This window comes from Marmota monax, unplaced genomic scaffold (assembly GCF_021218885.2).
Source record: "Marmota monax isolate L192 unplaced genomic scaffold, Marmota_monax_Labrador192_F-V1.1 WCK01_AAM20220418_F8-fsc00261, whole genome shotgun sequence".
Taxonomy (NCBI): domain Eukaryota; kingdom Metazoa; phylum Chordata; class Mammalia; order Rodentia; family Sciuridae; genus Marmota; species Marmota monax.
The window spans coordinates 1846165-1872101 of NW_026695225.1; the positions used below are offsets into that span (position 1 = coordinate 1846165).

A 25937-nucleotide genomic window follows, 5' to 3' on the forward strand; every position below is an offset into this window, starting at 1 on the left:
CTCAAAAGAGAAGGATAGGTATGACCTCATGAGTATTAAAAATTTGTTTTTATTTGTACATAATTTAAAATTTACAGAAAATCTGTAAGAACAAAGAATACCATATATCCCTTACTAAGATTCATTTTATCTCATATGCTTTATCATTTCTTCATTTGTTCTACCTATATTTTTCTGAGCCATTTGAGAGTATGTTGAATCCTGGCATAATATAATTATAATTATATAATCATGTTATATAATTAGTGAAACTAATTATATTATCTTTTGAAAGAGGTTAGGGATTCCTAAAAATATAGTGTTAAAAACTGGGCTCTAAGGCGGGTATGGTGGCACACCCATGTAATCCCAGCAGCTCCCAAGGCTGAGGCAGGAGGATTGCAAGTTCAAAGCCAGCCTTAGCCACAGTGAGGCCCTAAGCAACTCAGTGAGACCCTGTATCTAAATGAAATGCAAAATAGGGCTGGAGATGTGGCTCAGTGGTCAAGTGCTCCTGAGTTCAATCCCCAGTATCAAAACAAAACAAAACAAAACAAAACACAACACAACACAACAACCTGAGATCTTAGGGGGCTGGGTTTGTGGCAGTGGTGGAGCGCTTGTCTAGCATGTGTGAGGCACTGGGCTCCATTCTCAGCACCACATATAAATAAATGAATAAAATAAAGGTCTGTCAACATCTAAGAAAAATTTTTTAAAAATACTGGGCTCTTAGGAACATGATATTTACATGGTCTCAAAATGTCTCCTGATGGACTGTTTACTAGTTGAAGCAAACAAACAAAAACTCAAGAGCTAAACAGTGGAAAAATCAGATAATGCATTGATTGGAGGATCAAAACTAACATCACCAGTGAGGACAGACATGTATGCCTCCAGATGTGAACCCCTAGAAGAATATATAGTATTCTGTCTAGAAACAATTAACCTCAGTCAAATCATGAAAAATTATCAAACCCCAAATTGGGAATTTTTTTTTTTCAAAAATGGTGGATGGACTTTTTTCTACAAAAACAATGTCATAAAAGACAAAGACTATGGAACTTTAAGGGACTCTAAAGGGACATGGCAACTTAATTCAGTATCTGACCCTAAGCTGGATCCTATAGTGAAGGAAAAAAATGCTATAAAGAACAATTTGTCAACTAACAAAATTGGAATATGGACAGTAGATTAGATAAAATATTATATTCATGAAGATTTACTGCAGTTGACAAATGTACTGTACTATTGTTATATAAGAAAATACTTATTCTTAGGAAATATATACTGAAATATTTAGAGGTAAAATGCCAGGATTCAACATACTCTGAAATAGCTCAGAAGAATATGATGGACAGATAGATAGAACAAATGAACAAATGATAAAGCAAATGGGGTAAAAATGAATGTGAGTAAGGGATATATGGTGTTCTTGCTACTGTTATTCTTGCAGATTTTCTATAAGTTTGAAATTATTTACAAATAAAAAGTATTTTTTAGAAAAAATGCTCACAAGGCCATACTTATCCTCCTCTTTTGAGTCTAACCAAGTCAGTCATTAAGCATTTATTGAGAAACCAATAGCATGCACTCATCAAGCCTCCAGTGCATAACAGATATAAAATATGTGCTCAAATATGCTCATTGGAATGAGAGGAAATCAGGACTAAATATATGAATATGAATTTAAAACACAAGATTTTAAGAAGATAAATGAGGATAACATGGACAAGTAAATGTACTGCTTCAGTTAAGGTGGTCAGAAGTGAATTTTCTAAGGAATGCCTTCCAGGTAAGAGAATGAATCAGCTATGCAGCTATCTGGGAAAACAATCCAAATTTCTATCAACTGATAAAGGATAGACTAAATGTGGCATAGCCAATACAATGGAATATTACTCAGTCATAAAAAGAAGTGAAATACTGATAATATGCTATAATATTTCAAAGAGAAAAATAATGTAAGTGACTTCATATTATTTAATATCTACTCTGTGAAGTTTTGAGGAACTCTTAAAGGCTCATATGTAACTCTTTATTATTGGTAAGAAAAACCAAAGGTAAGAACAAAGTTACCACTGCACAATGAATAATAAGTTCCTTGTAGTTCCAGAAAGACTCAGTTATATTATGGGGGAAAGTAATTATGTTATGAAATAATGGCTAATTATGATTCTCTTGCCACAGATGGTTTCTCACTGCCACTTGAGCCTACATTAAGTCTGGCCCCCATGGCAACAGGAAAAAAAAGGGGGGAGGGGAGGGTGAAGTGCAAGAATCCTGAGATTAATTATGGAAAGTAAATTGCTATCTCTGTAACAATAACAATGTGGAGGTGTTGTTTCTTTATTTAATGGAAAAGGGGGCATAATTTGTAATTTATAATTCAATCCTGAATTCAAAAGAAATTAGGAATATAGAAACAAATGCAAAACAGGAAGGAAAAAAGGAGATAGAATAAGAAAGCTCTTCCACGAATCAGCATTTTCTATCATCTTAAGAATAGTCCTTTAGAAATGTAAAGGCAATTTGCTTATAAGAGCAGAAAAAGATTGGCATTGGAAATATGGGATAAAATAAAGTGCATATAAATTCAAGGTTTCTGACTTCATGAGGGGAGCTCAATGCTATTGCATTATCATTTTTGTTAGCCTCAGATCTGTGGTTTCAACACAGGCTACATATACACATCAGCTTAGAAGCTTTAGAAAATAGACCCTACCCTCAGATATTCCTATATAATTCGTCTGCGTATAGCACAGGGAATGGCATTTTTTTTACAGGTTCCTAGGTGATTCTGATGGATAAGTAAGGCTGAGAACACACTGTCTTATTAATAAGAGTTTAGAAGTCCACCAGGTGTGATGGCACACGCCTGTAATCCCAGCAGCTCTGGAGGCTGAGACAGGAGGATCTCAAGTTCAAAGCCAGCCTCAGCAAAGATGAGCAACTCAGTGAGACCTTGTCTCTAAATAAAATACAAAATAGGGCTGGGGATGTGGCTCAGTGGTCGAGTGCCCCTGAGTTCAATCCCAGGTACCTCTCCCCCCACCAAAGAAAGAGTTTAGGAGTCAACAAACATTTTTTGATAAAGGGTCAAGTCATTTGGTAAATAATTTAGGCTCTGTGGTCCATAAGGTCTTGTCACAACTATCTAACTTTGCTAATGTAGCATAAAAGCAGACAAAGACAGTAGGAAAATGAATATTTATGACTGTATTCTTCTAATACAACTTTATTTACAAAAATACGTAGTGGCCTGGATTTCTCCATGCCTGGTTATTAGACCCTTTTCCTTGTTCCTTTCCCAAAATAGCTATTCTTCACCAAATGCTATCCCTATGCCTCTGATTTTCACAGATGACCTCTTGTTGTACATCAGTGGGAAAATGCAAGTTGTGTGGCAGGAAACCCTTCAACTTCCTTGTGCATCGCCAGCAGACTCAGAAAGAACATCTACATCTGCATCTGTCATCATCTTTGCCTTCTACCACAAGAGGGACCCTTCTTCTCAAAGATCATTCTAATCCTTTTACTTACACTCTTTTTTTAATGTTCGTTTTTTTTTTTTTTTTAGTTGTTGATGGAACCTTTATTTTATTTATTTTTAGGTGGTGCTGAGGATCAAACCCAGTGCCTCACACATGTTCTACCACTGAGCCACAACCCCAGCTCATTACTTATACTCTTAATTCCATCACTCTCCCATCTACTCTGGAGCTATGCCCCATAAAGAATACCATTTCCTATTTCTTTAATCAATCTCTCTCTGCTAGCTCCTTTCTTTTACATAACAAATATTTCCATGTGTCTTATTAAACAAAAAAACCTTCAAAGCCTTCCTGAACCCTGTGTACTCACCATGTCTCCCTTTCTCTTAGGAATTCTATCCTTGCTGCCTCTTCTTCCTCTCCTCTCCTTCCCTCCTCTATCCTCTGAAGCCTGGCTTGTGTTCCTACTACTCCACTGAAAGTGATTTCATCTACATCACCAAAGACATTCATATGGTAAATTCGTAGTTCTTGGTTTTTGTTTTCTCTGAAGCATTTGACATGGTTGACTCTTCTAATACTCTCTTCCCCTTTAATTTTTGCAATATATCTGCTATAATTAGTTCTTTCTCTCCTGGATGCTTCCATGCTAGTATTCCCTAATATTATTTGACAATTCTATTCTCTTCTTATGCTACATATGCTCTCAACCATTCCCATGGAATCAAGCACCACCTACATATGATATCTTCTAATTTTATCTCTAGCTGAAGTCCCTTTCTCAAGTGCTAGGTCCACATTTTCAAATATCTTTTGCAAGCTGTACCCAACGGTCTTCTTTCTCAAATCTGCCCTTCCTCCTTTATTCCCATTTAGTTAATAACTTTACCATCAAAACAAATGCCAAAGGTCAAATTCTCCATCTCCTTCATGACCTTTGAACACCCTCTGAGCTCTACTGTACAAATTTGTTTAACTCACTACCTGTAAACACTTCATTTCCATCCATGCAGTGAATGGCAACAATACATGTTCAACCATATGTGGTAATCCTGCATTCTTTTCAAATACAATTAGCCAATAAATCCTGATGATTTTACCCATGTTGATCACCATGGGTAAAATGGTATAGGGACTCTAAGCTATAATCAACATGGTATAGGGACTCTAAGCCATAATCAATCACGAGTCATGGGAGCAATGGTAACATTTATCATGGAGAAGATTTGGATTTTTTTCTTGGGTAGAATAATTTGAATATTTTCTTCCTATATGAATTTCTGAATCATCAACCAGGCATATTTCCTTCTTAATAAAAATCTCGAGCAATCAGTTTCCTTTTAGTCATTTTCACTTCAGCAACACAGTCATTTCTCACCAAGATTATCTGCAATAACTTCCTAACAGCATTATTCTACTTACCCTCATCAGTAGCCCCTTGCTTCCTTCACTATTTTTGCTTTCTTCTTAGTCACTGTCCTGTCCTATTATTTCTTTGCTAAAAGGCAGATAACAAAACTGAACATGGTATTATCTGTAATAGAATTGCCATGATTTGGGCTGGGGTTATGGCTCAGCGGTAGAGTGCTCACCTTGCATGTGTGAGGCCCTGGGCTTGATCCTCAGCACCAGATTAAATAAATAAATAAATAAATAAATAAAGGTATTGTGTCCAACTACAACTAAAAAATAAATGTTAAAAAAAAAGAAGTGCCATGGTTTTATGCAAGGGAAGAGTGATCCTTTACATTTGGTTGCCTTTACTTCTTGATGAAGCATGGCATTTCCCTGGGCTTTTTGGTGCTAGCCATGTAGTTGCTGAAGTCATTAGGATAGAACTCTATCTTAATAGACTTTGGGTTTCAAATTTTAAATAAGATGACAAGAAAATGAAATATCCACAGAGGATGGTGATCAACATGGTATAGGGACTCTAAGCCATAATCAATCACAAGTCATGGGAGCAATGGTAACATTTGTCATGGAGAAGATTTGGATTTCTTTCTTGGGTAGAATAATTTGAATATTTTCTTCCTATATGAATTTCTGAATCATCAACCAGGCATATTTTCTTCTTAATAAAAACAGTTTGTTTTCCTTTATAGGAAATGCTTACTTACTGCTTCTTTTCCTAAATAGGGAATATATACAGAATGTTTGACGTTTTGCTAATATCCTGTACATTATAAAAAGGAAACTCACAAATCTACAGTGTTGATTCCTCTGGGAACCCAGACTGTCTATCTTCTTTTTTTCCCTTCCTTCTTTCTTTCTTTCATTTGGTACTGAGGATTGACCCAAGGAACACTTTACTACTGAGCTACATCCCTTGTCCTTTTTAGTTTTTTTTTTATTTTGGGACAGGTCTCACTAAGTTGCTGAGGGTCTTGCTAAGTTGCTGAGATTGATCTTGAACTCTCATTATTCCTGATCAGTCTCCTGAATTACTGGGCTTACAGATGTGCATTAACATACCCATCAGCTGGGAAGCGTTTTTTAAGAAATGAGCTCACATTGGCATTTACAAGTTTGTTGGAATAATGGTAAATTTGAATGGTAGACAATACATTTCCAATATCAGATCCCTAAACTTAATACTGAATGCTCTCATTTCCTTGAGTGGGGGAACCTCACATACGGCATAATGTAAGTGATTTCCCCACTCTTAAATATTATTTGCCAAATGTGAGTTTAGAAAAATTATACCATTGCAAGATCTGTTTTTACTCTGTCCTTCTCATCACAGCACCATAATGGGGACTACATCCCAGTGAAATTCTGAATGCTTTACCAGTAATTATTTCCTATGCCATCTGGCATTTGCCTTCTTACTGTCCATTATGTTCCATTTCTTTCCTGTGCCTGCATATAAGTTTATTTATTTATTTATTTTATTAGCTACACATGACATTACAATGATCTTGACAATTCACACATTTGAATCATTGGGGTATAATTTCTCATTTTTCTGATTGTACAGATTGCAGAAGCATATAAGTTTTTGAAAGCGTTCTTTTATTAGAAACCTACCTTTGCCTCTGGTCCTGTTGATCTAAGGGAGGCTACTGAAAATCCTTCATTATAAAATTATCTTACCTCAATGTACAAATCTAAAAAAATAAATTCCTTTTCCTATCATTTATTTTAATAGCACTGTATTAAGAAAGTGACAGATTTCATGAAGTTTACAATACTTTCAAATCTTTCATTTAGTAAGAGGAATAAAATCCCTGTATTCATTAAGTAATGAGAAGATGGATATAGGAAAGCAGATAGAGACCAGAATTTGAAGCTGATAATTATCTTTCTTATCAAAATCTTTTTCCATAGCATGAAAAGGACCACTTGGGTTAATCAAATAAATAAGCCCTTTGTGGACTAACTCTTTTCTCCCCTCTTTCCTATCCTGGCCTCTGGTTTCTACCATGTCTTCCAAGAACCTTTCTATGTGCCTGGCTTGGAAATAAATTCAGGGAACAGAAGAGAACAAAAGTGATTGCAGGTAAGTGTTTTACCTGCTGTTTTAGAAATAGATTTCTATAGTCATAATAATAATTTCCTTTAGGGCAAACTGGTGGGAAGTTTGACAAACAAATTTTTCCCTCTTAAATACCCCCTCCTTTTATTAAAATATAAGAATTGAAAATAAAGACAAAATAATTCACATATTAAATGGTCTCCTGTATCTGAAAATAGATCTACTGATATGAATGAAATCCTAACTTTTGTACAAGTTTTGCTTCATATTTAAATGTCAAACATTTGTCAAAAAGCTTAATTGGCCTCATGTTCCTGATTGAATTGTAGACTATATATTAAATTCACCTTTAAAAAATTCCATTTTTTACATCTTTCACTCCAAACTTGTAAGAAAAAGTCAAGCAAGAATTTGTATGTAAGGAGAGGTTGAATTGTGCTTGACAGAAAATGGTACTTAAAATGTATGTTTTATGAATAAGAAGAGAGGAACTCAAAGGCTCCAAACACAAAATTATGTCTGAGATACAAATACAAATTATCCTGCTTTGATAGGTACATATTATATACATGCATTGAAATAGTACACCATACTCTATAAATATATACAGTAATTGAGTGTTAATCAGAACAATTTGAATTATTAAGGAAATGGAAATGTTCATTATCTGATTATACCATTACACATTGTATGCATATATTCAATTATCATATTATACCCCACAAATTTGTATAATTGAAATAAAAATTTACAAAATTGAAAGTAAGTATAGGCAGACAGCCATTCATGTACTAGTTTAACAGTTAACAAAACTCTAGAAGTATTTCTAGAACTGGTCTTTGTGTCCTAAAGTTCATCTGAGGGAGATATATCATTAATTATTTTAGGAGTAAAAATGGATAAATATGCTTAACTGCATTAAGAAATGGCTTTCTTTTCCAAAGAAGCAAAGCAAGAGAGATCATTTATTCCCATAGCCCATGACATTCCAATGGCACTGTATGTACAACTTTCCAGTAAATCTTTAATTTATTCTAAACATGTTAGCTTCACATTGGTTAATCAATAAGAGATATGATTTTCACAGGAAACTAATTTATCCTTCCAATTATGTATTTCCATCAAGAACATGATTCTTCTCACCACAGAAATCTGCACATTATTATGATTTGGACCTGAAAGTGTTCCCCAAAAGCTCATGTAGCTTGGTCCCCATGATGGCAGTATTCAGAGATTTTGTCTTTGGAAGGTGATTGAATCAGGGTTCCAAAATGATTAACCCATTGATAATTTCATAATTTAACAAACTACTGGAAGATGGTAGAAACTTAGGAGTTGGTGCTTAGTGGGAAGAGGTAGATCCTTGGGCGTGTGACCTTGAGGACTATGGCTTATCCCCAGTGTCTGCCTGTCTGCCCACCGCCCCCCTCTGCTTTCTGGCCACAATGAAATGAGCAGCTTTGTTCTGCCACATCCTCCCTAACATGTTTGCCTTATCAAAGGCATAGAAACTACAGAGACAAAAAAAAAAAAAAAAAAAAAAAAACATGGACTGAAACCTCTGAAGCCATGAGCCAAAGTAAATCTTTCCTTCTAATGTTGTTTTTCTCAGGTATTTTGCCACAGTCACAGAAAACTAACACACATACATATTTTCTTTCATATCAGGTGAAAACTAGAATAGCCAAAACATGCACAATCAGAGGCTTACCGAGGTGTATAAGTATCCCTCACTGTTCATTGCCAAATACAGCTTGGTTTGAACTCCTTGAATAGCCACCACTCGAAGACCCACAGGGATGAGGTTAAACAGAGCTGAAATTTAAAAGAATGTGAAAACAACATTAATATTCTGGATTCCATAGCTTTTAATATTTCTAGCAGAACTACTTTATTCTCCAAAAGTAGTGTGAACTTGGTGAAGATAGATAATTAGATACAGATGGTCATTTTTTCTTTCTGTATGCTTGATTTATGGGTATAGTCACTTAACATGGAGTATAACTATACATTCTCAGATAAAAGGGGAAATAGAAGACTTTTGTCCCAATTCTATGGGGTTTACACTATTGGAGGTGGAGAATCTTGACGCTTCTGGGGAACATGATCTAGTTCTAGGAATTGGTCTGTATACTAAACAGTGTCATCCTCCACAAAGTGAGATTTCAAACTGCTCTCCCAGATAGTTACTGAAATCTGCACAGGCACAGTTAATATCTACCAGTCAGGGAGAGATTCTTAGATTTTTAAATACTAGTCCAATGCCCTCATCTAAATTATCTGTATGATTTTCAATGCAAAAACCCCAAAATAATTTAGGTCTTGTGAAAAAGTCATCTTGCAGTCCTATATTCCCAGAGTAGTATTTCTTAAAGAACTGACATTTTCCAAGATAGAGTTGAGAGGGTTCTTAGCTTTTAGTCTCTAAGAGCAAAGGTTACAGGAATAAAAATAATGAATTTGAGAGAGGTGTATTTTATTATTTTATTTTTTTTCTGCAAAAGAGTTGCAAGTGGGCAGCTGAGTGGTGCCAATGAGGCCTTCATTGCCCCCACCTGAAGGTCTGATTGCGTGAAACTTACACCCAGGCTCTCCTCACAACCACACACCACTCACTAGAGACAACCAGTGGGTGTCCTCCCACTACCAGCTGTCTACTCCCTCCCACACTGTGAATAAAAATAAAACAGTACATTTTTAAAACGTAGTGCTTGCCACACACATCTTTTGAAAATAGCCTATGCACCTTTCGCTCAGGAGTCATAGACTAATGTTGATGATTTTTGCCTTGTTTTGTAATTTTCTCAAGGATGATAAATCAGCCTGTTATTTTTGTGAACAAGAATGTAAAGAATTCAGTTCATGGGTAAGAGCAGGTTTTTTGGGGGGAAACACGTTTCTCTGTGCATATATATTCTGCTGCAGTAGGTGGGGTAATATGGATGAAAAATATTAATGAGGAACTAAGTATTCCTTGGTGAGCCTACAGTGTATCTTTCTCTTAAAACCAGGGTGTTACCAAAGAGGAGCTAGGACATATTGTACAGTTCAAAATACAAGTGTTCCTACCACATGCCACTGATGGCACTTTATTCAATGCTCATCACATTAAAAGCTGTGCCCTTCTGTTATGTGAGGTAAAGGAAAGTAATTGCACAGATTGCAAGCCAGGATCTCATGTTATAGTCGACAAAGCAATGCACAGGCAAGAAGTCTGATATCTTCGGGACTGTCATCTACACGTCATATCTCTATTGACCATGCCTTGCTCACAGCAAGGTGTTCAATACACATTTGTGGATTGATAGCAAACTGTATGGTGAAAACACAACATATTTTGGTAAAGTAATAGATCACAATTCCATAATATAAAAGCCCATACTTTAAATTTTTGATGTAAAAAATGTGAATAAAAGCATTTATATAGGTTTGGTTTGGAAGCTTTAAACACTATATACTGCTTGACATCTGTAATACCAGAATATGTCTGAAAATGCATTTGGAGGTAGTAATTGATAATGTAGAACTATAAATGAAATTCAGAATTATTTCAATAACATCATATTTGATAAAATTCTCAACCTTTTTAAATTTTCTCAATGCAGCTTGAAATAGCAGAGTTGGGGAAAAAGAGGGAAATGGAAAGAGAAATTGAGATTGACTTGATGTTTGACTTGTTCCACAACCCTCTGATTTGGGCTTTAATGAGCAATAAAATGTTTAAACTTGGGCTGGGGCTGGGGCTCTGTGGTAGAGCACTCGCCTAGCACGTGTGAGGCCCTGGGTTGGATCCTCAGCACCACATAAAAATAAATAAGATAAATATATCGTGTCCAACTACAGTTAAAAAATAAAAATTTAATAAAAATGCTTAAACTTAAAACACCAGACAACTGTAGGGGAAAGAGAAGCAAACAGCATCAGCAATCCTACCTGAAAAATGGGACTAACTGTGTGGTAGAAAATAAAAATTTCACTATGTACTATATATTTTTATGAAGTCTGTCTTTTTCCAAAAAAAAAAAAAAAACCCCAATACTCAAAAAAGAAATTTTGAACAGCAAATGCTAGAGTCCTGCTCATACTAATCCAATATTTTTCTTTACTTATACATTCAAAATAGATCATAACCTGAGTTGGCTTCAAATGTGTTTAAAGGGAAAGGCTTTCCAGATAAAAATGCAAAGAAGTTACAGTAGGGGTAAGCTTGGACAGGATCACTACCTTTCTATATGCCTTGGTTTCTCTAAATCTGAAGTACTTCATCATAGACTTAAGATTTTTTTTGGTCAGGATGAAAATATTCTAAATTTGAGAAGAAAGGAATTGATTTCATTTGTGTATCTAATACACATTCATTAAAGGTCTAAAATCATTTTTTTTCCATTTTAGCTAAAGTTTTGAAGAAGTTTTTAATAAATAGAAGCTTCCTTGGTTCTTATTTGTTCTATGTTGTATCTACACAAAAACACATTCTACCCTGAAGGTATCATTTTCTTGGAGCTGTGCACCTAGTTGGCACTTAGTGTTTGTAGAAGATAGCAGTAAAACCATGCTTCTTTATTGATTGAGTTAATGTCCATTTCTCAAAAGACGGTAATTAATAAATGCATATTTTAATGTAGATTGGAAAGACACAAAGACACGACACACTGAGCTGGTAACACTATAGCAGGTTTGAAGAGAAAGGGCAAACTATCCTTTAAAAATAGCCTTCATTGTATCATAGTCATGAAATGCTTATCATCTTTTCCTTTTCAGGGGAAAAATTCATAATTTATAATGGCTGATTTGTTCATGATGAAATTTCCTTGGACTGACATTTACCATTGTAATAAATCTACATAAGGTAGGCTTGAATGAATAATATCAAACATGTTTTAGGATTGAATATGTCTGGGTAAACATTAAATGATTTGTTTTATCATGATCTTGCTTCCCATATCAGAATTTAAAAAATATAAAATCAATTAAATTGAACTAAATGAGAAAATCATGATAAAAAAGAAAATTAGGAAAAGAAAAATATAAATGTAATACCAGAATACATATTAAGGAAATACACTATAAATGAGTGGTAGTTGAAGAAAAACAACTTGTATTCTTGTTCCACTCATTTAAATAATTAGTTAAAAATTAGTGCCAGGCACGCCTGTAATCTCAGAGGCTCAGGAGGCTTCAACAGGAGGATCATGAGTTCAAGACAGCCTTAGCAACTTAGCAAGATCCTGTGTCAAAAATAAATAAATAAATAAAAAGGGCTGGGGATGTAGCTCAGAGTTTGAGTGCCTCTGGGTTCAATATATGGTATAAATTAAAAAAAAATAATGCCAGGAAAATTGCTTGGATTTAGAAGAAAAGGAAGTCAATTCGGATGGCAATATTTCCATTGTGACAGATCACTTCAGTCATTAAATACTCTTGTTTCACGATGGTTTATACTGCGTGATATTCTCACCGGGGAAGCTAAATTAGCTTTCTAGCTTCTGGTTACTTAGCATTAAGGCTACAGTCAAGTCTCACTGAAGTACTATTTCCTTTGAGATAACTTCCATCAGTATGCATCATATTAGAGATATTAATACTTACCTTTGCTGACTTACCTGTTTTTGCTTTAATCTGACTAAAAACAGATTCTCGTTATCAAGCTATGTTATCTAAAAGCCTTCCAATATCATTAGTATATGGAAATGCCACACTTACCAGTCAAGAGTTATAAGAAAACCAAAGGCTGGAGCTATGCATATGTAGGGATAGAAGAGTAAAACCCACTATGTGATTTAAAGATCCATAGTAAGAATCGGAGCCTGATTTGTCTGTGTGTGTGTGTGAGCACATGTGGCATGGATCTCCTAAAAAGCTTACATAGAGTGTGATCTTGATGAGTTTGGCATAAAGGCTGTTAGTAAGAGACAGCATAATGAATCATCTATTTTTTTAAAAAAAATTCCTTTTCAGGAAATGCATGTGAACACTGGATCCAAAATATTTCTTCTGATTTGGGCCTGGAGAAGACATTAAACATAGATGGGAGAAAACTTGACTGAGAAGGGCTCATTGGTAGCTAATCACGAGCTTCCCTTTAATAATGCCCAACAGATCCATTTTCTTGAGGCACTCTGGAAAACAGAGCAGCTTATAAGCCTTAATTTCTTACCCAAATACTAATCTGTACACGTAATTTTGGGGAATAGTTTATTACAGTGCTAATGTCTGTTATTTGATAATAATAAAGGCCTCCAGTTACACTTAACTAATTGCTTTAAATAGAAGAGTATGCATAAAACTGAAACTAAGATTCATTATAAAACTTTAATATCACAACACAGAGAGCACTTTGCAAAACAGGGAAGAGCCATATGCAATGGAGATTCTTTATCCCAAGAACCAACAGAACTGACTTCAAGGGTAATTAAAAGTGACTTCCTCTTGAGGTCATGGCTTTCCCATCAGCCCGGGAAGCATTCCTAAAAGACCCCTGTCTAGGCTTTGCTGTCTATAGCTTTGCTGTCTACAGCCACACAAATTCTTCAAAAGCTGCAGAGTATTCCTTAAGAACAAGGCCTTCTTTGCTTGGATGTTTTCTCAGCCAACAATGGGAATATTTCTGGAAATTATCTATGTCTGAGGGAAATTCAAAACAAATTGAGGAACAGAGCATGAATTGTGAGAACCAAGTGTTTTAGCTGTATGCAGCATTCCATAGATCTGCAGAAATCTGTAAACTGTAAGAAAACACCAGTTATCATATGGAAGAGAAGGTTGCACTTTGTGTTTATGTTTTTATTATTCTAAATAAATCAAATATCGGTGATCCAAGGTTATATAACATCTTGAGATTACCTTTTTCCAATAATTATAAATGAAATGGCTGTTATTTTTGATGTGTTTCCTTTTGGGTTCACCACTATGTTCTCCAGTTTGGGCTTTATTTCAACCATGGTTAATTCTTTTTTTAAAATATTTTTTAGTTGTAGTTGGACACAATTCCTTTATTTTATTTATTTATTTTTATGTGGTGCTGAGGATCAAACCCAGGGCCTCACACTTGCTAGGCGAGCGCTCTACCGCTGAGCCACAGCCCCAGCCCCTCAACCATAGTTAAAAATAAAGCACTAGAGCTGGGGTTGTGGCTCAGTGGTAGAGCACTCACCTAGCATGTGTGAGGCACTGGGTTCAATACTCAGCACCACATTAAAAAAAAAATCAATAAAGGTATTGTGACCATCTACAACTAAATTTTTTTTAAAATAAAGTACTAAAAAAATCCTTCACCCACCTGTGGAGGTCTCTCCACATTAAGGTCCCAATTAATCTCAGGTCTATCACTGTGTGTGTGAAGGGGGGAGCAGGAGTGAAAGCTTGAAATGATGAATTCTCATGGTATGAAACCACTCCTGCCTCTTGGGATAAGACCAGTTCTTAAGAGTAGAGATAACATGCTATTTCAGGATCCGTGTGTGGGTGAGTCAATTTTCTGTGGGGAAAAAAGTAATAAAATCTAAAGGACAGCCATAAATCTATCTAGATTACCATGGAGATGACATTTGATCATTCTTCAGATGGTGTCAACATTATTTGCTCAAGTTCACTACTTTAGATATTTTCATGTTCGACTTCCTGTAGGTGAACCTGTGTAAACAGGATTATATGGTATGATCATATTTTACATTCACCTAAGGATTTAGCGAGGGTTCTTTGCTGAAAAAGTAAATAAAAAGAACACAAAGTCAACAGTATGCTGGCATATTATATTATTTATTTAGTGGTCACTTACTGTAAGTGCTGTCCTCGTCTTTGGTGCCATCAATGGTTCCATCTGCCTGCAGCTGCAAGTGGTAGCCTTGTCGGCTGTATAGTTTGGTAACTATACCCTTAAGCTGAGGCTCTGCAAAGAGAACAATGATTTGAATCAATTGATGGATTGTGCGTATGTAGTTGAAAAGACTCCATTTGAAATTCTAATCTTAGTTACAAATTCTAGTGCAAAAGGTTGAATGACATGTTTAAAGAATCCTCTAGAAGAAGAAAACAAATTACAAGTTTCAGACTAAATCTCTATGCTTCTCCACTGAAGAAATATTTCATTTCTACCTCAGAGTGTTGGAACATTGGTAAAGCCCTAAAGCTTCTGACAGCATTCACAGTGTCTCAAACCGTGTCCTTTGACTTACTCTGATTGAACATTCGAATGGGTTGGCAAATGGTACATTCTGCCTTTTTAACAATGTGCTGCCTTTCATGTGCAAGGAAAAAAAGTATAAGGATTATTTAGAGTTGTTTGCCAACCAAGGGCCAAAAACCCACTAGCAAAGGTTTCCTTCAGAATTACCATAATTTGAATAAATAATCCCCTCTATTCTAAGAATGTTAAAAAAGCAAAAATAACCTTGAACCCATCAAAGGATCTGTAGTTAGAAAACTGAGGCTTCCCTACAAAACAAAGAGGGGGAGATAAAACAACCAGCATCATGCCCTATCATATTAATTACTGTTAAGGAAAACGGATGTGAGAAGAGCAAGTTTTTTTTGTTGTTGTTGTTAATGGGGAAGAAAGAAAATTAGTTCATACTTATTTTCAGATTTAATATCAGAAATATGACTACCCAAAACATGGGTTATTAATTAAAATGATTTTCAATTATGAATTACCATAATCAAGAGACTAATTTACCAATAACAGCCGTGTTATCCAAAATTTGCTTTTATTGAATACAGACACCTGCGCTGAAATATTTATGTGATTATTCCAGCCACATAATCATACTTCGCAACCGCTTAAGCCTCTTTAAAACAAGCCTAATTTACAGCTAATGCTTTACAAACTTTGTGCAAACAGAAGATGTATGCCTGCATTTCCATCCAGGGGTGTGTAGAATACATAAAGAAATAATAGATTGATGAGTAAGTCTGATTTGCTGTAATATTTACCTAGTAAAAGGTAAGAAAATACTGCAAAACATTCAGTTAAGAATGACAAACTGCTTGTTCCCCTGAAGGTCTACCTTGACGCAACCTGACACCTAGAGCTATCTGAATTATCCTGTCACCAGAATATCGTGCTACTCTTACCACTGAAATGGTTCAAAAGGACCCACAATCTAGCCATGACTTTAAACTCCCTCTTCAATCTTGCATTTTAATAGCTAGTAACCACAGTTTTACTAGCTATTACTAAGCTCTTTGCCGCAAGGTTCTAGAAACCCTACCTCTCCTCCAGCAAACATTTGAAAGCTGCACCACAAGTCTGTCCCGAAAAGCATAAAAGTAATCAAAGAAATGGAATGCCTAGACAGCGGAAGCCCACATCCCTTGGGGACGGAAGGTGTAGGGGAAGGGTCTGACAGGCAGAGATCAAGGAAGAGAGGGATTCCCTGGGTTTTCCAAGGGGAGCAGGCAATGGTGTCTGCCCAGCTCCACTTCTGCAATTTCAACGCCACACACACACACACACACACACACACACACGATAGCCATGTCTGGGTCACGCCTTCCCAGCGCCCACCAGGCATGCACACACATGTGCGACACGTCTGAAGCTGATGGCGTGCCTCCTGGGCAGGGTATGCCCCCAGGCTTTGCGCCTGTCCGCCTGTCCCAGGGCAGTTGCAATGCAGCAAGCTCTTTACTGTTACGAAGGAGGCAAGAAAGCAATCGCCTTGCCTTGCACGCACACGGGCTAGGTAGTCTCACCAACACAATATGGGCTACAGACAACTCACCTACGCTTCCATGCCCGCCCCCTAAACCCCTCCACACTCATAAAGTACAGGGGGAAAAAAAACGAAAATTCCTAAAGCCCCTTCCGACCTGGTCTTCTTCTGCGCCTCTTCTTGGAGCCGAAGAGTTTGACCCGGGAAAAGACGTTTAACTTGTTTTTGTCGCAGCTGGTCTTCCCTTTGCTGGGGCTGCTGACACACTTGCAGGCGTTGGATTTCTCGCGCTCACGGGCTTGTCTCTTCTGACGGATCAGCGAGCTGGCGATAGCCGCCGCCATGGCCACGACGCCCACCACCACCACTTCTTTTGCTGCCCCTCTCCGGGTTCGCCTCCTCCTCCTTCTCCTCCGCTGCTCTCCCGCTGTCTCGCGCTTCGCCGCCTTGGTCTCCTTAGCCTGCGCTTGCCCGGGCTTCTTTGCACTCGGGCTTCAGCCGAGGAGGGGGCTCAGCATGCCGTCCGAGCTCCTCTGGCGGTGGTCCGGCTCCCGCGCGGGCTGCTGGCTGCCTGGGTCCGAGCCGACGCCACAGCCCCGGGCCGGGATCGCAGGCGAGACTGGCAGGCGGAGGCAGACCTGCACGACTGTGTGCGCTCGGCCCCTGAGCCCCGAGGACACTGTGCGAGTCCAAGTGGCTCGGGTCGGAGTTTCGCGGCACCCCCCCCGCCCTGTGCCGCTGGAGGGGGCCGGAGGAGGGAGGCGGGTGGGCGGAGGGAGAGCGCGCAGGCGGGAGAGGCCGGGAGCGCGGGGGCCGGAGAGGGGGGAGGCGGCGCGGGGGAGCGCGCCCTGGTCCTGGCCCCTCCGAGTCTTCCACTAGTCCTTGCAACTTCTTGGCCTGATAATCAGGAAAAGTTGGCCCGTGCCGGCTTCCCGGCTGGGATCAAACAGGTAATGGCCTCGCATCCTCGCTGTTGCTGCTGCTCTGGGCGCGGCACAGTCGCAGCACAGGAATTCAGTCGCTGCAGGCACCCTCCCGAAGAGCGCGACGGCCTCCCTAGGGCCCCCTCCCTCGCCGGCCCCTCCCTCGCTGCCTCCTGACGCTGAGCCCATTGGCTCCGGGCCGCGGCTGCCCCCCACCCCCCAAGTCCCCGGCGGGCTGTTGGAGCTAACACCTGTAGGGGCTTGGGCTCTGCCCCATCGCCCCAAGGCTTCTCCTCTTCTTTTCCCGAAAGGAGCTTCGGGAGGAAACAGTGATGGAGGAGGCACCGGGATGAGGTAGTTAGATTGAAGGAGCGGGGGTTTGCTCCGCGATTGGGTGCGGGGAGGAGCAGGGTGGGGGTGTTCCCTCAGTGTTTGACTCTTAGCGGGCCAGACTGTGCGCGGGCTGGAGCCCCTGGAAGTTCACCATACCCCCAGCCCCAGGCTCAGGCTCACCAACACCCCCACCCCCACTGAAATATTTTGCATGGCGACACTTGTAGCCATTCAGGAGAGGAGGCCAGTGCTCCCAGACGGGCTCAGCCCCCACGGCAGCGGCAGCAGCAGGCACTGCAGCGCTGCGCCCGCACACCACGCTGCCACCCAGTGGTTTTTGCTGACTTTTCATTTTATGCCAATTTGTGCGGTCCGAACCCTGCTTTTCTTCTGCGCCCCCTAAGCTGTGGGTTTTGACTTTGGGATCCAAGCGGAGAGCTGGATCGTGAACCATAGGCAGTATTTGGGAAATATCTTTAAGCTCTGGCCCATCTGCAGTTTCCTAATTTCTTCCTTTTATCTGCTCTTCAAACTCAAACACCCCTCCCCCCAAATTCAGGAATCCAGTGTGGCTCTTTTCTGACTTCACTCTATTTGCAAGTTCTGTCTACACTGTAAACAAGAGAAGAAATAAGGAGTTTTGAGGTCAAGGATGCAGTAAAGAGAAGGGTCCTTGGACATCCCTACCTTCAAACAGACACAATTGTCTTACTATTTTACTTGATTTCTGAGGCCAAACAGAAGTCCCAAATAGTAGGACTGCTCTATCGTAGAGCTGCCACTACACTCCTACACTTTCTTTTACTGGACTCCTTCCTCCTCCTTTCCAGATCTTTTCAGAATTGAGATAAATGCAAAAACAAATGCACAGCTTATCCCCAAGACTCCATTCTGTTTTTTTCTTGCCTGACCTCCCAACAAGCTCAGATTCAGCAAGGCGGAAGCTCTTTCTGGATTCTTAGCCCATCAGAGCTGAATCACCTGAGCCTTCTGTAGATTCTCTTGCTTAACAGGGGCTGTTGCTGCTACCTCCCCCTTATCTCCTTCCCAATACTGAAATGTCTCTTGCTCCATCAGAATCATTATTGTGTTGCCTGTCTGCAAGGAAAGCTGGGGTGAAAGCTGGCTGCAGAAGCTGATGGATAGTTACAGGAGGATGATTTCAAAGGGCCTGAAATTCCCTGCATATTCCTTTGTGCTTTTAGCTTTCCCAAAAGAAAAGGACACTTCAGACTTGAATTCATAAGGGTTAAAAAAAAAAAGCCTGGTCTGTCCCACTGGACCTTAAATGCCTTGACTGTTGAGAAGAGGTCTTGTTCACTACTATGTTCCCCATCTCCTGTCACAGATCTCGTCATATAGTCTAATGCTCAGTAGAAATTGTTGAAAATAATTGATGAATGACTGACATATCAACTTCTATTGATTCAGAAGGGAAGGAGATGTTTCCCGGCTCTGAATGTAGGCAATTGTTGGTTACATTTCAGGAGGGGAAGTAAACTCACCAAAAGAGGGGTCAGAAGTTTTGACCAGGATCAGATTCTTGGGGTGTGGATGCACAGTTAAAGAGGTCCTTGTTCATGCTGCCTGTTTGTGCCTTCTGTTGAGCACCCACCCCAAGGGCCCTTGTTTTTCTACTCTTGCTTCTTTCTTGTAATTGAAGCCAGAAAAGGCATGAAGAGGCTAAGAAGGACAAAGTTTGGATTCAGGAAAGGTATGGACCTGGAAAGAATGAGGGGATGATATTGAGAAAATGAGTAAGGCTTTCCCACTCTTTTTTCCTCCACTCGTCTTCTGAGAAAGCTCTCATCATTTGTTCATTCAAACACCATCCATAAGGTATTTTCAGGATGCTTGGAGAGTCACTAGTATGGCCACTCAGGTGGATATTAGATGAAAACAGACCCAGAGAAGACTTCAAGAATATATTATCATGGTGTGGGGGGGCACTTATTATTACAAAATTGCACATTCAAGTGTGTAAATGCATCTGCTCAGTTCCTAACCCCTATCTACCAACCACAGCTTCTGCTGACGGAGAATTAAACTCTATTCCATAAGCTCAAGGAGCTACTGGGCCCAAACAGACAGCCTGTTGATTCTACAGGTGTTAATAGATGCCTTTCTTGCTCCAAGCCCCATCTCTCTGATTATTTTGTATTAAATTTTTAACTGCAGCACAAAAACTTAAAATTTTACACATTAATGGGGCACCATGTGATGTTCATTCAAATCAGATAGATCTCCTCAAATATTTATAATTTCTTTACAATGAAAATATTCAAAATCCTTTCTTCTAACTTTTTACGTTTTTGAAATCTATAGTCACCCTACTGTGCAATACACACCAGAACTTCTTGCTTCTATTTAACTGTAGTTTAGTATCCATTGATGGGCCTCTCCTCAGTTGACTTTTATAATCCTGAAAAATGAGCTGTATGAGGGAACCAGACATATTTTTTGTCTGTCCATTTTTATAGCCATCATTCATCCCCACGGATAAGAAAATAGATGGTGACACTGGAGAAGGGGGCCTCTAATATTCTGCGATCTGTCTGCCTTTACACCATCTGCTTTGTTTTCTCTCCTTCACTAGGAGAACTCAAGTCTACAGGGTCAATTTAATCCAGAGCAGAAAATGAAGAAAGACCATTTTCAGCTGGGGTCTACCCAAAACATATTATCCAATCGGCTTATCAATGAAGCAGATAGTTTATATTTTTCTCTCATTCTATTTCCCAGGTGCTTAGTAACTCAGAGATGAGTGTGAAGAACACTCTCACATCCTCAAAGGGGAACTAGGCCAGAGTCCTATCCATCTCAGGAAGGAATGCTGAAAGACACATGGACTGCCAATCCCAGAGAAGCCCATTTTGCCTTCTCTTTCTTCTGCATTGCCATCTGAGACCAAGAGAATGACATTTTAGTGGAAGAATAAAGAACTCTCTTTTGACACCTATTTGCAAAATCCCTTTTCTCCTGTCTTGCTTTATTCCAAACAATTCTGCTATGAAACTTCTGGATCTCCTCCAGATTCAGAGTTTCAATGCTCTCTGTTTCACCTCTGAGCTTCCTTGAGGCTGGATAGTCTACTTTTCTTTGTTCCTATCCTCTGGACCTCCTTCCCTATATTGCACTGCCCACCACACTCTCCTTAACAATGTGCAGGAAGAATGCATTCTTAGCCCCTTCCTCCAATTCCACTCCCAAAGAGTTTTAGCCTGGCTGGCAGGAGGCATATATTTTAATCGTATGTCTGCCACTGATTGACTGTGTGACCTTGGATATGTCATTTCTCCTGTTGGGGGTCTCAGTTTTCCCATATTGAAAGTAATGCTTAGATACTATTGGTTGGCTTTAAAATTCTGTTCTGCAGCACCCTAAAAGTACATGAAGATGATATGTTTCCTTCCCAGTGGGAGGAGAACCATAGCACATCAGCTTCCATTTATTTTATATACTGTGGCTCACTGCATCATTTGTTTAAAAAATTATCCCATTACTGAAAATAAAATGTTCAAAAACCTCTAGATGAGCTGTTTCTTAAAGTTCTTTTGGCTCCAGGAGTCTGTGATTATTTTTCATTTGCCCTGTTCCTCCTACCTCCTTATCTTTCTCTCTTTATACTCCCTATCCTTCCAGTTCCTTCCTACTTCCCCCCACCAAAACATAAAATCTATTTTAATTAGAAAAAAAGAAAAAAAACATAAAATCTAAATGGGATTCCAAAGAAAAACACAAAAGTCCCTTTGGTTCCATTCCTTGTGGTTCTCTTGAGAATCAGGTTTTAGCATCCTTTTCAAAGAGTTATGTGAGTTATCAGAGCATAGAACGCTGATCGTTCTCTGCCAATCTCCCTTGGCAGGCCACAGATGAGCTGTACGAAATGAAGGGGACCTGCTCTCAAGAGGCATCTCCTGGAGAGAGACAGAAACCCAAACAGATGTGACTGTGATGAGTAAAAACGAGAGTATTCAGACAGCCTAATCAGGAGCAGTTTCAATACCTTTGGAGAAGGAAGTAATTGGCTGTCTTTCTGAAACTCTGAAAATGAGAGGTTTTAAACACACTTCCTTTGAGGCTAAACATAATCAGAGCCACTTGCCAGTTTGTTCTCTATGTCCACTAACAGTTCATCAAAGCCTCTGAGTGTCCAGTTCCCAGGTCAAGGGCTGATGATGAGCTCAAACGGAGGCTGTAGGAGAAGGTTCAAGTGCATTGGAATGAAGTAATGCTGGAACCTCCTTATTCAGTGAGTAAGGCAGCAGGGGGAGTTTTAAAAGAAATAAGCAACAAGTAACACCTTTTGTGGTCTATCCAATTATGTCCAAAAGCCCAGAGAAACAACCAGATAGAAATACAAATGAGGAGATTAGGGAAAACCCATTAGAATAGGTTTATGCCACTTAACTCCATGCAGGAAGAAAAATGAAATTTAAGGAATTTCTGTCAATGTCACACTGGATTTTCAGTGACAAAAAAAGTGACAAATGTATCCTGTAACATGACCTGACATGTTTATTAGCTGCCAAGCAGTCTTTGGCAGTCAGATCATCTGGGGAAGTTCAACTTTAGAAACAATGGTGTCCAGAACCAATTTTTAATAAATTGATTGGCTCTCCAGATTTGCATTCAGAATGAAAAGCCACGGGACCCTAGGTGTGCATTGCACTGGAATGGTCTTCAGTATGTCTTCCCTCTGACATCATTCTCTAAATACTTGTTAGAGAATTTACTGAAGCCACCTCTGATTTATATTTAAAATCAATCGAGAGAACAATGATTAGTTCTGATTCTTAAGAAGAAAAATCCTATAACCACAAAAAATTTCATTGTTCAGTCATAATTTATGAACATTAAAACATAAAACACTCTCATGGTTTTAATCATATCCATGAGTTTAGCTGTTCACCATTTTATTAGCCATGGCAGCTGCAACATTGAGAGTTCAAGACCTATGATTACCTACTTGGCCATTTAATCAAGAAAACCTGAAGAGAAATAGCAGCTTTCTGGGGTGGAGGTTCCTCTCTTGATCATAAGGAGAGAACATAAGGAACTGAGCTTAAGCTGCAGTATGTGGAGATTTACATTCTGTAGGAGGAAAACATTCTTTTCAGTAGGGGTTGTTAAATACCATAATTGATTACTGATTTTATTTCTGTAGATGCATTTAGGAATATAATAGAAACTAATCCATTAGGTGGGTATGTGGGTTGATTTCACTCAACTCTCAATCTGTCATAAAAACTACACTACATATATACCCATGACCCACAACCAAAACATGGTCACAAAGAAAGGGCAAAGGGGAAAATAAGAGACATGCCATTACGGAGAAAGGTTAATTGGGCATGGAGACAGCAAAAGCCTTTGTCCTTAGAAGATCATATTGGATGAACTTGGAGCACATAGGTCAAGGCAGTCACATTCACTTTCCAAATTTTCTCTCATTCAAATTGTGGAAAACACATTGTATAACAATATATTTATTCCTTACCAAATACGGTGCTTCTGTGGTGAGTGAACATCCAGAACCGACAAAAGCATCAGTTTCTCTAGATGAGTTTGATTCTGTTTTATTCAATAATATTTGAAGATCTCGGAAGAACAGTTTATATTTCTTGAACTGACTAGTGGCTAACAACATAAATGAGGTGTTTTGATGATGAACATTTATGGCAGACTACAAATGTGCAAGATTCAGAGGCAAAATATCTGTAACACTGGCTTCATTTCTTGCCTAGTGAACTAACTAATCTAAATGAAAAACTGGGGAAAAATGATGGAGGATTTGAAGCAAAAGCAGACAATACAATATTTCTGGATCTAAGATGTTTCAAACAATAAGGTTAATGGAAGCAGGCGATCTAAACTCAGGATTTAAGACAAGGAATGCAATATTTGCAAATGGCCTCATGTGCATTATTATTTAGCATATGGCGTAGGGCTCAAAAGAAACATAAAGAACACTGGATTGATTTCTTACTTGCCGATGGCACTGTTGTCGTCACTAATTTCCTATCAAGAGTTTTCAATTTTTAAAGAAGTAGAGAGTTAATGGGGAAAAACTTCAGTGCTCTCTTGGGGTTAAGAGTCTTAACACCTCTCTTTTAAGACATCTGACTAGGATTTGTGCAGGAGAACCTGCAGAATTTGGAGAAAATATTATTCTCCAGAATCTATGAGAGTCTGAAGGATGTGTACCATGACCCACCTGAGAACTGTGCATATGCCCTGGATGGTTTTTAAACTCTTCAATCTGCTTCAGATTTTTTCCAAAACTAGGATTTCAAGTAGTAATAACACTCAATTAATTCCATGGTTATAATTGGACAAGTAAATTGTTAAGTGTTAAAAGACTACTTCTTCTAATCAAACAACCTGTGAGGTACGTACTATCATTATTGCCATTTTAGAGGCAAAGAAAATGAGGTTTAGAAAGACTAAGTGATATATCTGTGATTCCCTGGCAAGTACACAAGTGGCAGTGCCAGTATTTAAACTAAGGATCCTCAGCCAATACAATTTATGTGTACAAGGCCAGCCTGTTAAATATGACTTCTTTTCTCTTTGGCACAGTGTCTGGAATTGGGTTGCTGAAGAATGGTGCCTGGATAAGGCTATTTCTTGGCTGGAGTAACAGAAAAAGATGAGATATAGCGTGTTCTCAATTCAGTTCTGTTGTTTTCCTTTCTTTAACAAAAGGGAATTATGAAATAAGCAAGAATATAGATGATTTATACATTGTAATGAGTTAAAAGTTCATAACACTTTTAATAATAGCCTCTTACAGCAATACTTAAAAAGAACACATTGCTAATTTTCCTCACCAAAATCCAATGATTACAAATCACTGCTTACTGTTGTCTGGGGTTTCCTAGCTCAGGGAAATAGTTTGGCACTAGCATGTAGTCTGAACCAGGTAACCTGGGCCTTTGCAATGACATAGACCCAAAGGACACTTCTAGGCCTTTATCTTCATTTACTTAGCAGAGACAAGAAGTGGAAGCACTCTCCATTCTCTCAGTTCTTTTCATATAAGGAAAGCTGGCTTTCCACATTGTAAGCTTTTCTGTGCCATCTGCTTTCAGCTACAGGAAGCTTGAGTTCAGCCAAAAGAGAGAAAAATATTACACACAGTGTATTTACTTCCATGGTTGGAAGCCCATGACTATCCTTTTGCAATCAGGGGTTTTTCCAGTATCCATTATAATTTTCTCTCACTTTCCCCTTCTGACAGACAGCTAAAAGTACAATCAACTGATTGAACTTATTTTGTAACTTCTCTTGTAACCACTGACGGGCTCCAGCAATTTTAGAACCTGATTTCATAACAGAGGCTTGGATGCTCAGCTAAGGATCCCATTTTTGAGAAGATATGTGGAGCAAGGGAAGTTAAATACATTTGACCTGGGCTATTTGTTTGCTTGTTGATTCATTTGCTTATTCTTTCAAGATTTACCAGCAACTACCACCCAAGTACAGAGGTAAGACCTGAAGAATGCCTAGCTATGGTCTATTGAGCAGTGAGTTTATCCCAGGTACTCTTATATCCTTGTTTATTCATTTAATACTTACAACAATGTTATGAGCTTATCCCCACTTTACAGATGAAGAGGTTGAGGCAAAGAGAGGGTAATGAATGTGGTCAGGTAGGAAGTGGCAGAATCAGGATTCAAATGAATGTATTCTGACTTCAGATCCCATGTTATTAAGACTATTCTACTGCTACTGTCTCTCTCTTCAGTGACTATCCTTGGCCTTAAGTGGAAGGAAAAGAAAAGTAAACAATAAAAACACAAATGTGATAAGCACAATGAGTAGCACCATATGTCCAAAGTGCTGGGAGACCCTGAAAGGAGGTACAGCTAACTGTGGGCAGGAGGGCAGGAACTGTGTTCACCTTCAGAAAGAAATATCCCACTAAAGATGACTTTTAGAGAATGAGAAGGAGCTAGGAAATTCAAATCTGGATCTAAAGTGACTCCTGGTACAGGATTATGACCAGTACATATTATTTCTTCTCAGATAAATGATCTTAGAAAACCTTGGATTTTTATGCCCTTTCACTTTG

The 25937-nt window shown here is 38.8% G+C and overlaps 1 protein-coding gene across 5 annotated transcripts in view; it reads right to left on the reverse strand.

The window, feature by feature from the left end:
* Fgf13 (fibroblast growth factor 13) overlaps nt 1-25937 on the reverse strand; it is a 516319-nt gene that overhangs the window by 55519 nt on the left and 434863 nt on the right. For 4 of the 5 annotated variants that reach the window (XM_058576056.1, XM_058576057.1, XM_046435342.2 and 1 more), the window contains 2 exons: nt 14729-14839; nt 8663-8766 (listed from right to left, as the gene is read on the reverse strand). In XM_058576056.1, coding sequence (XP_058432039.1) covers nt 8663-8766; nt 14729-14839 — 215 coding nt within the window. Of the gene's footprint in view, nt 1-8662; nt 8767-14728; nt 14840-16761; nt 17671-25937 lie in introns of those variants that run through there. The other variant, XM_046435343.2, reaches the window with a different exon arrangement.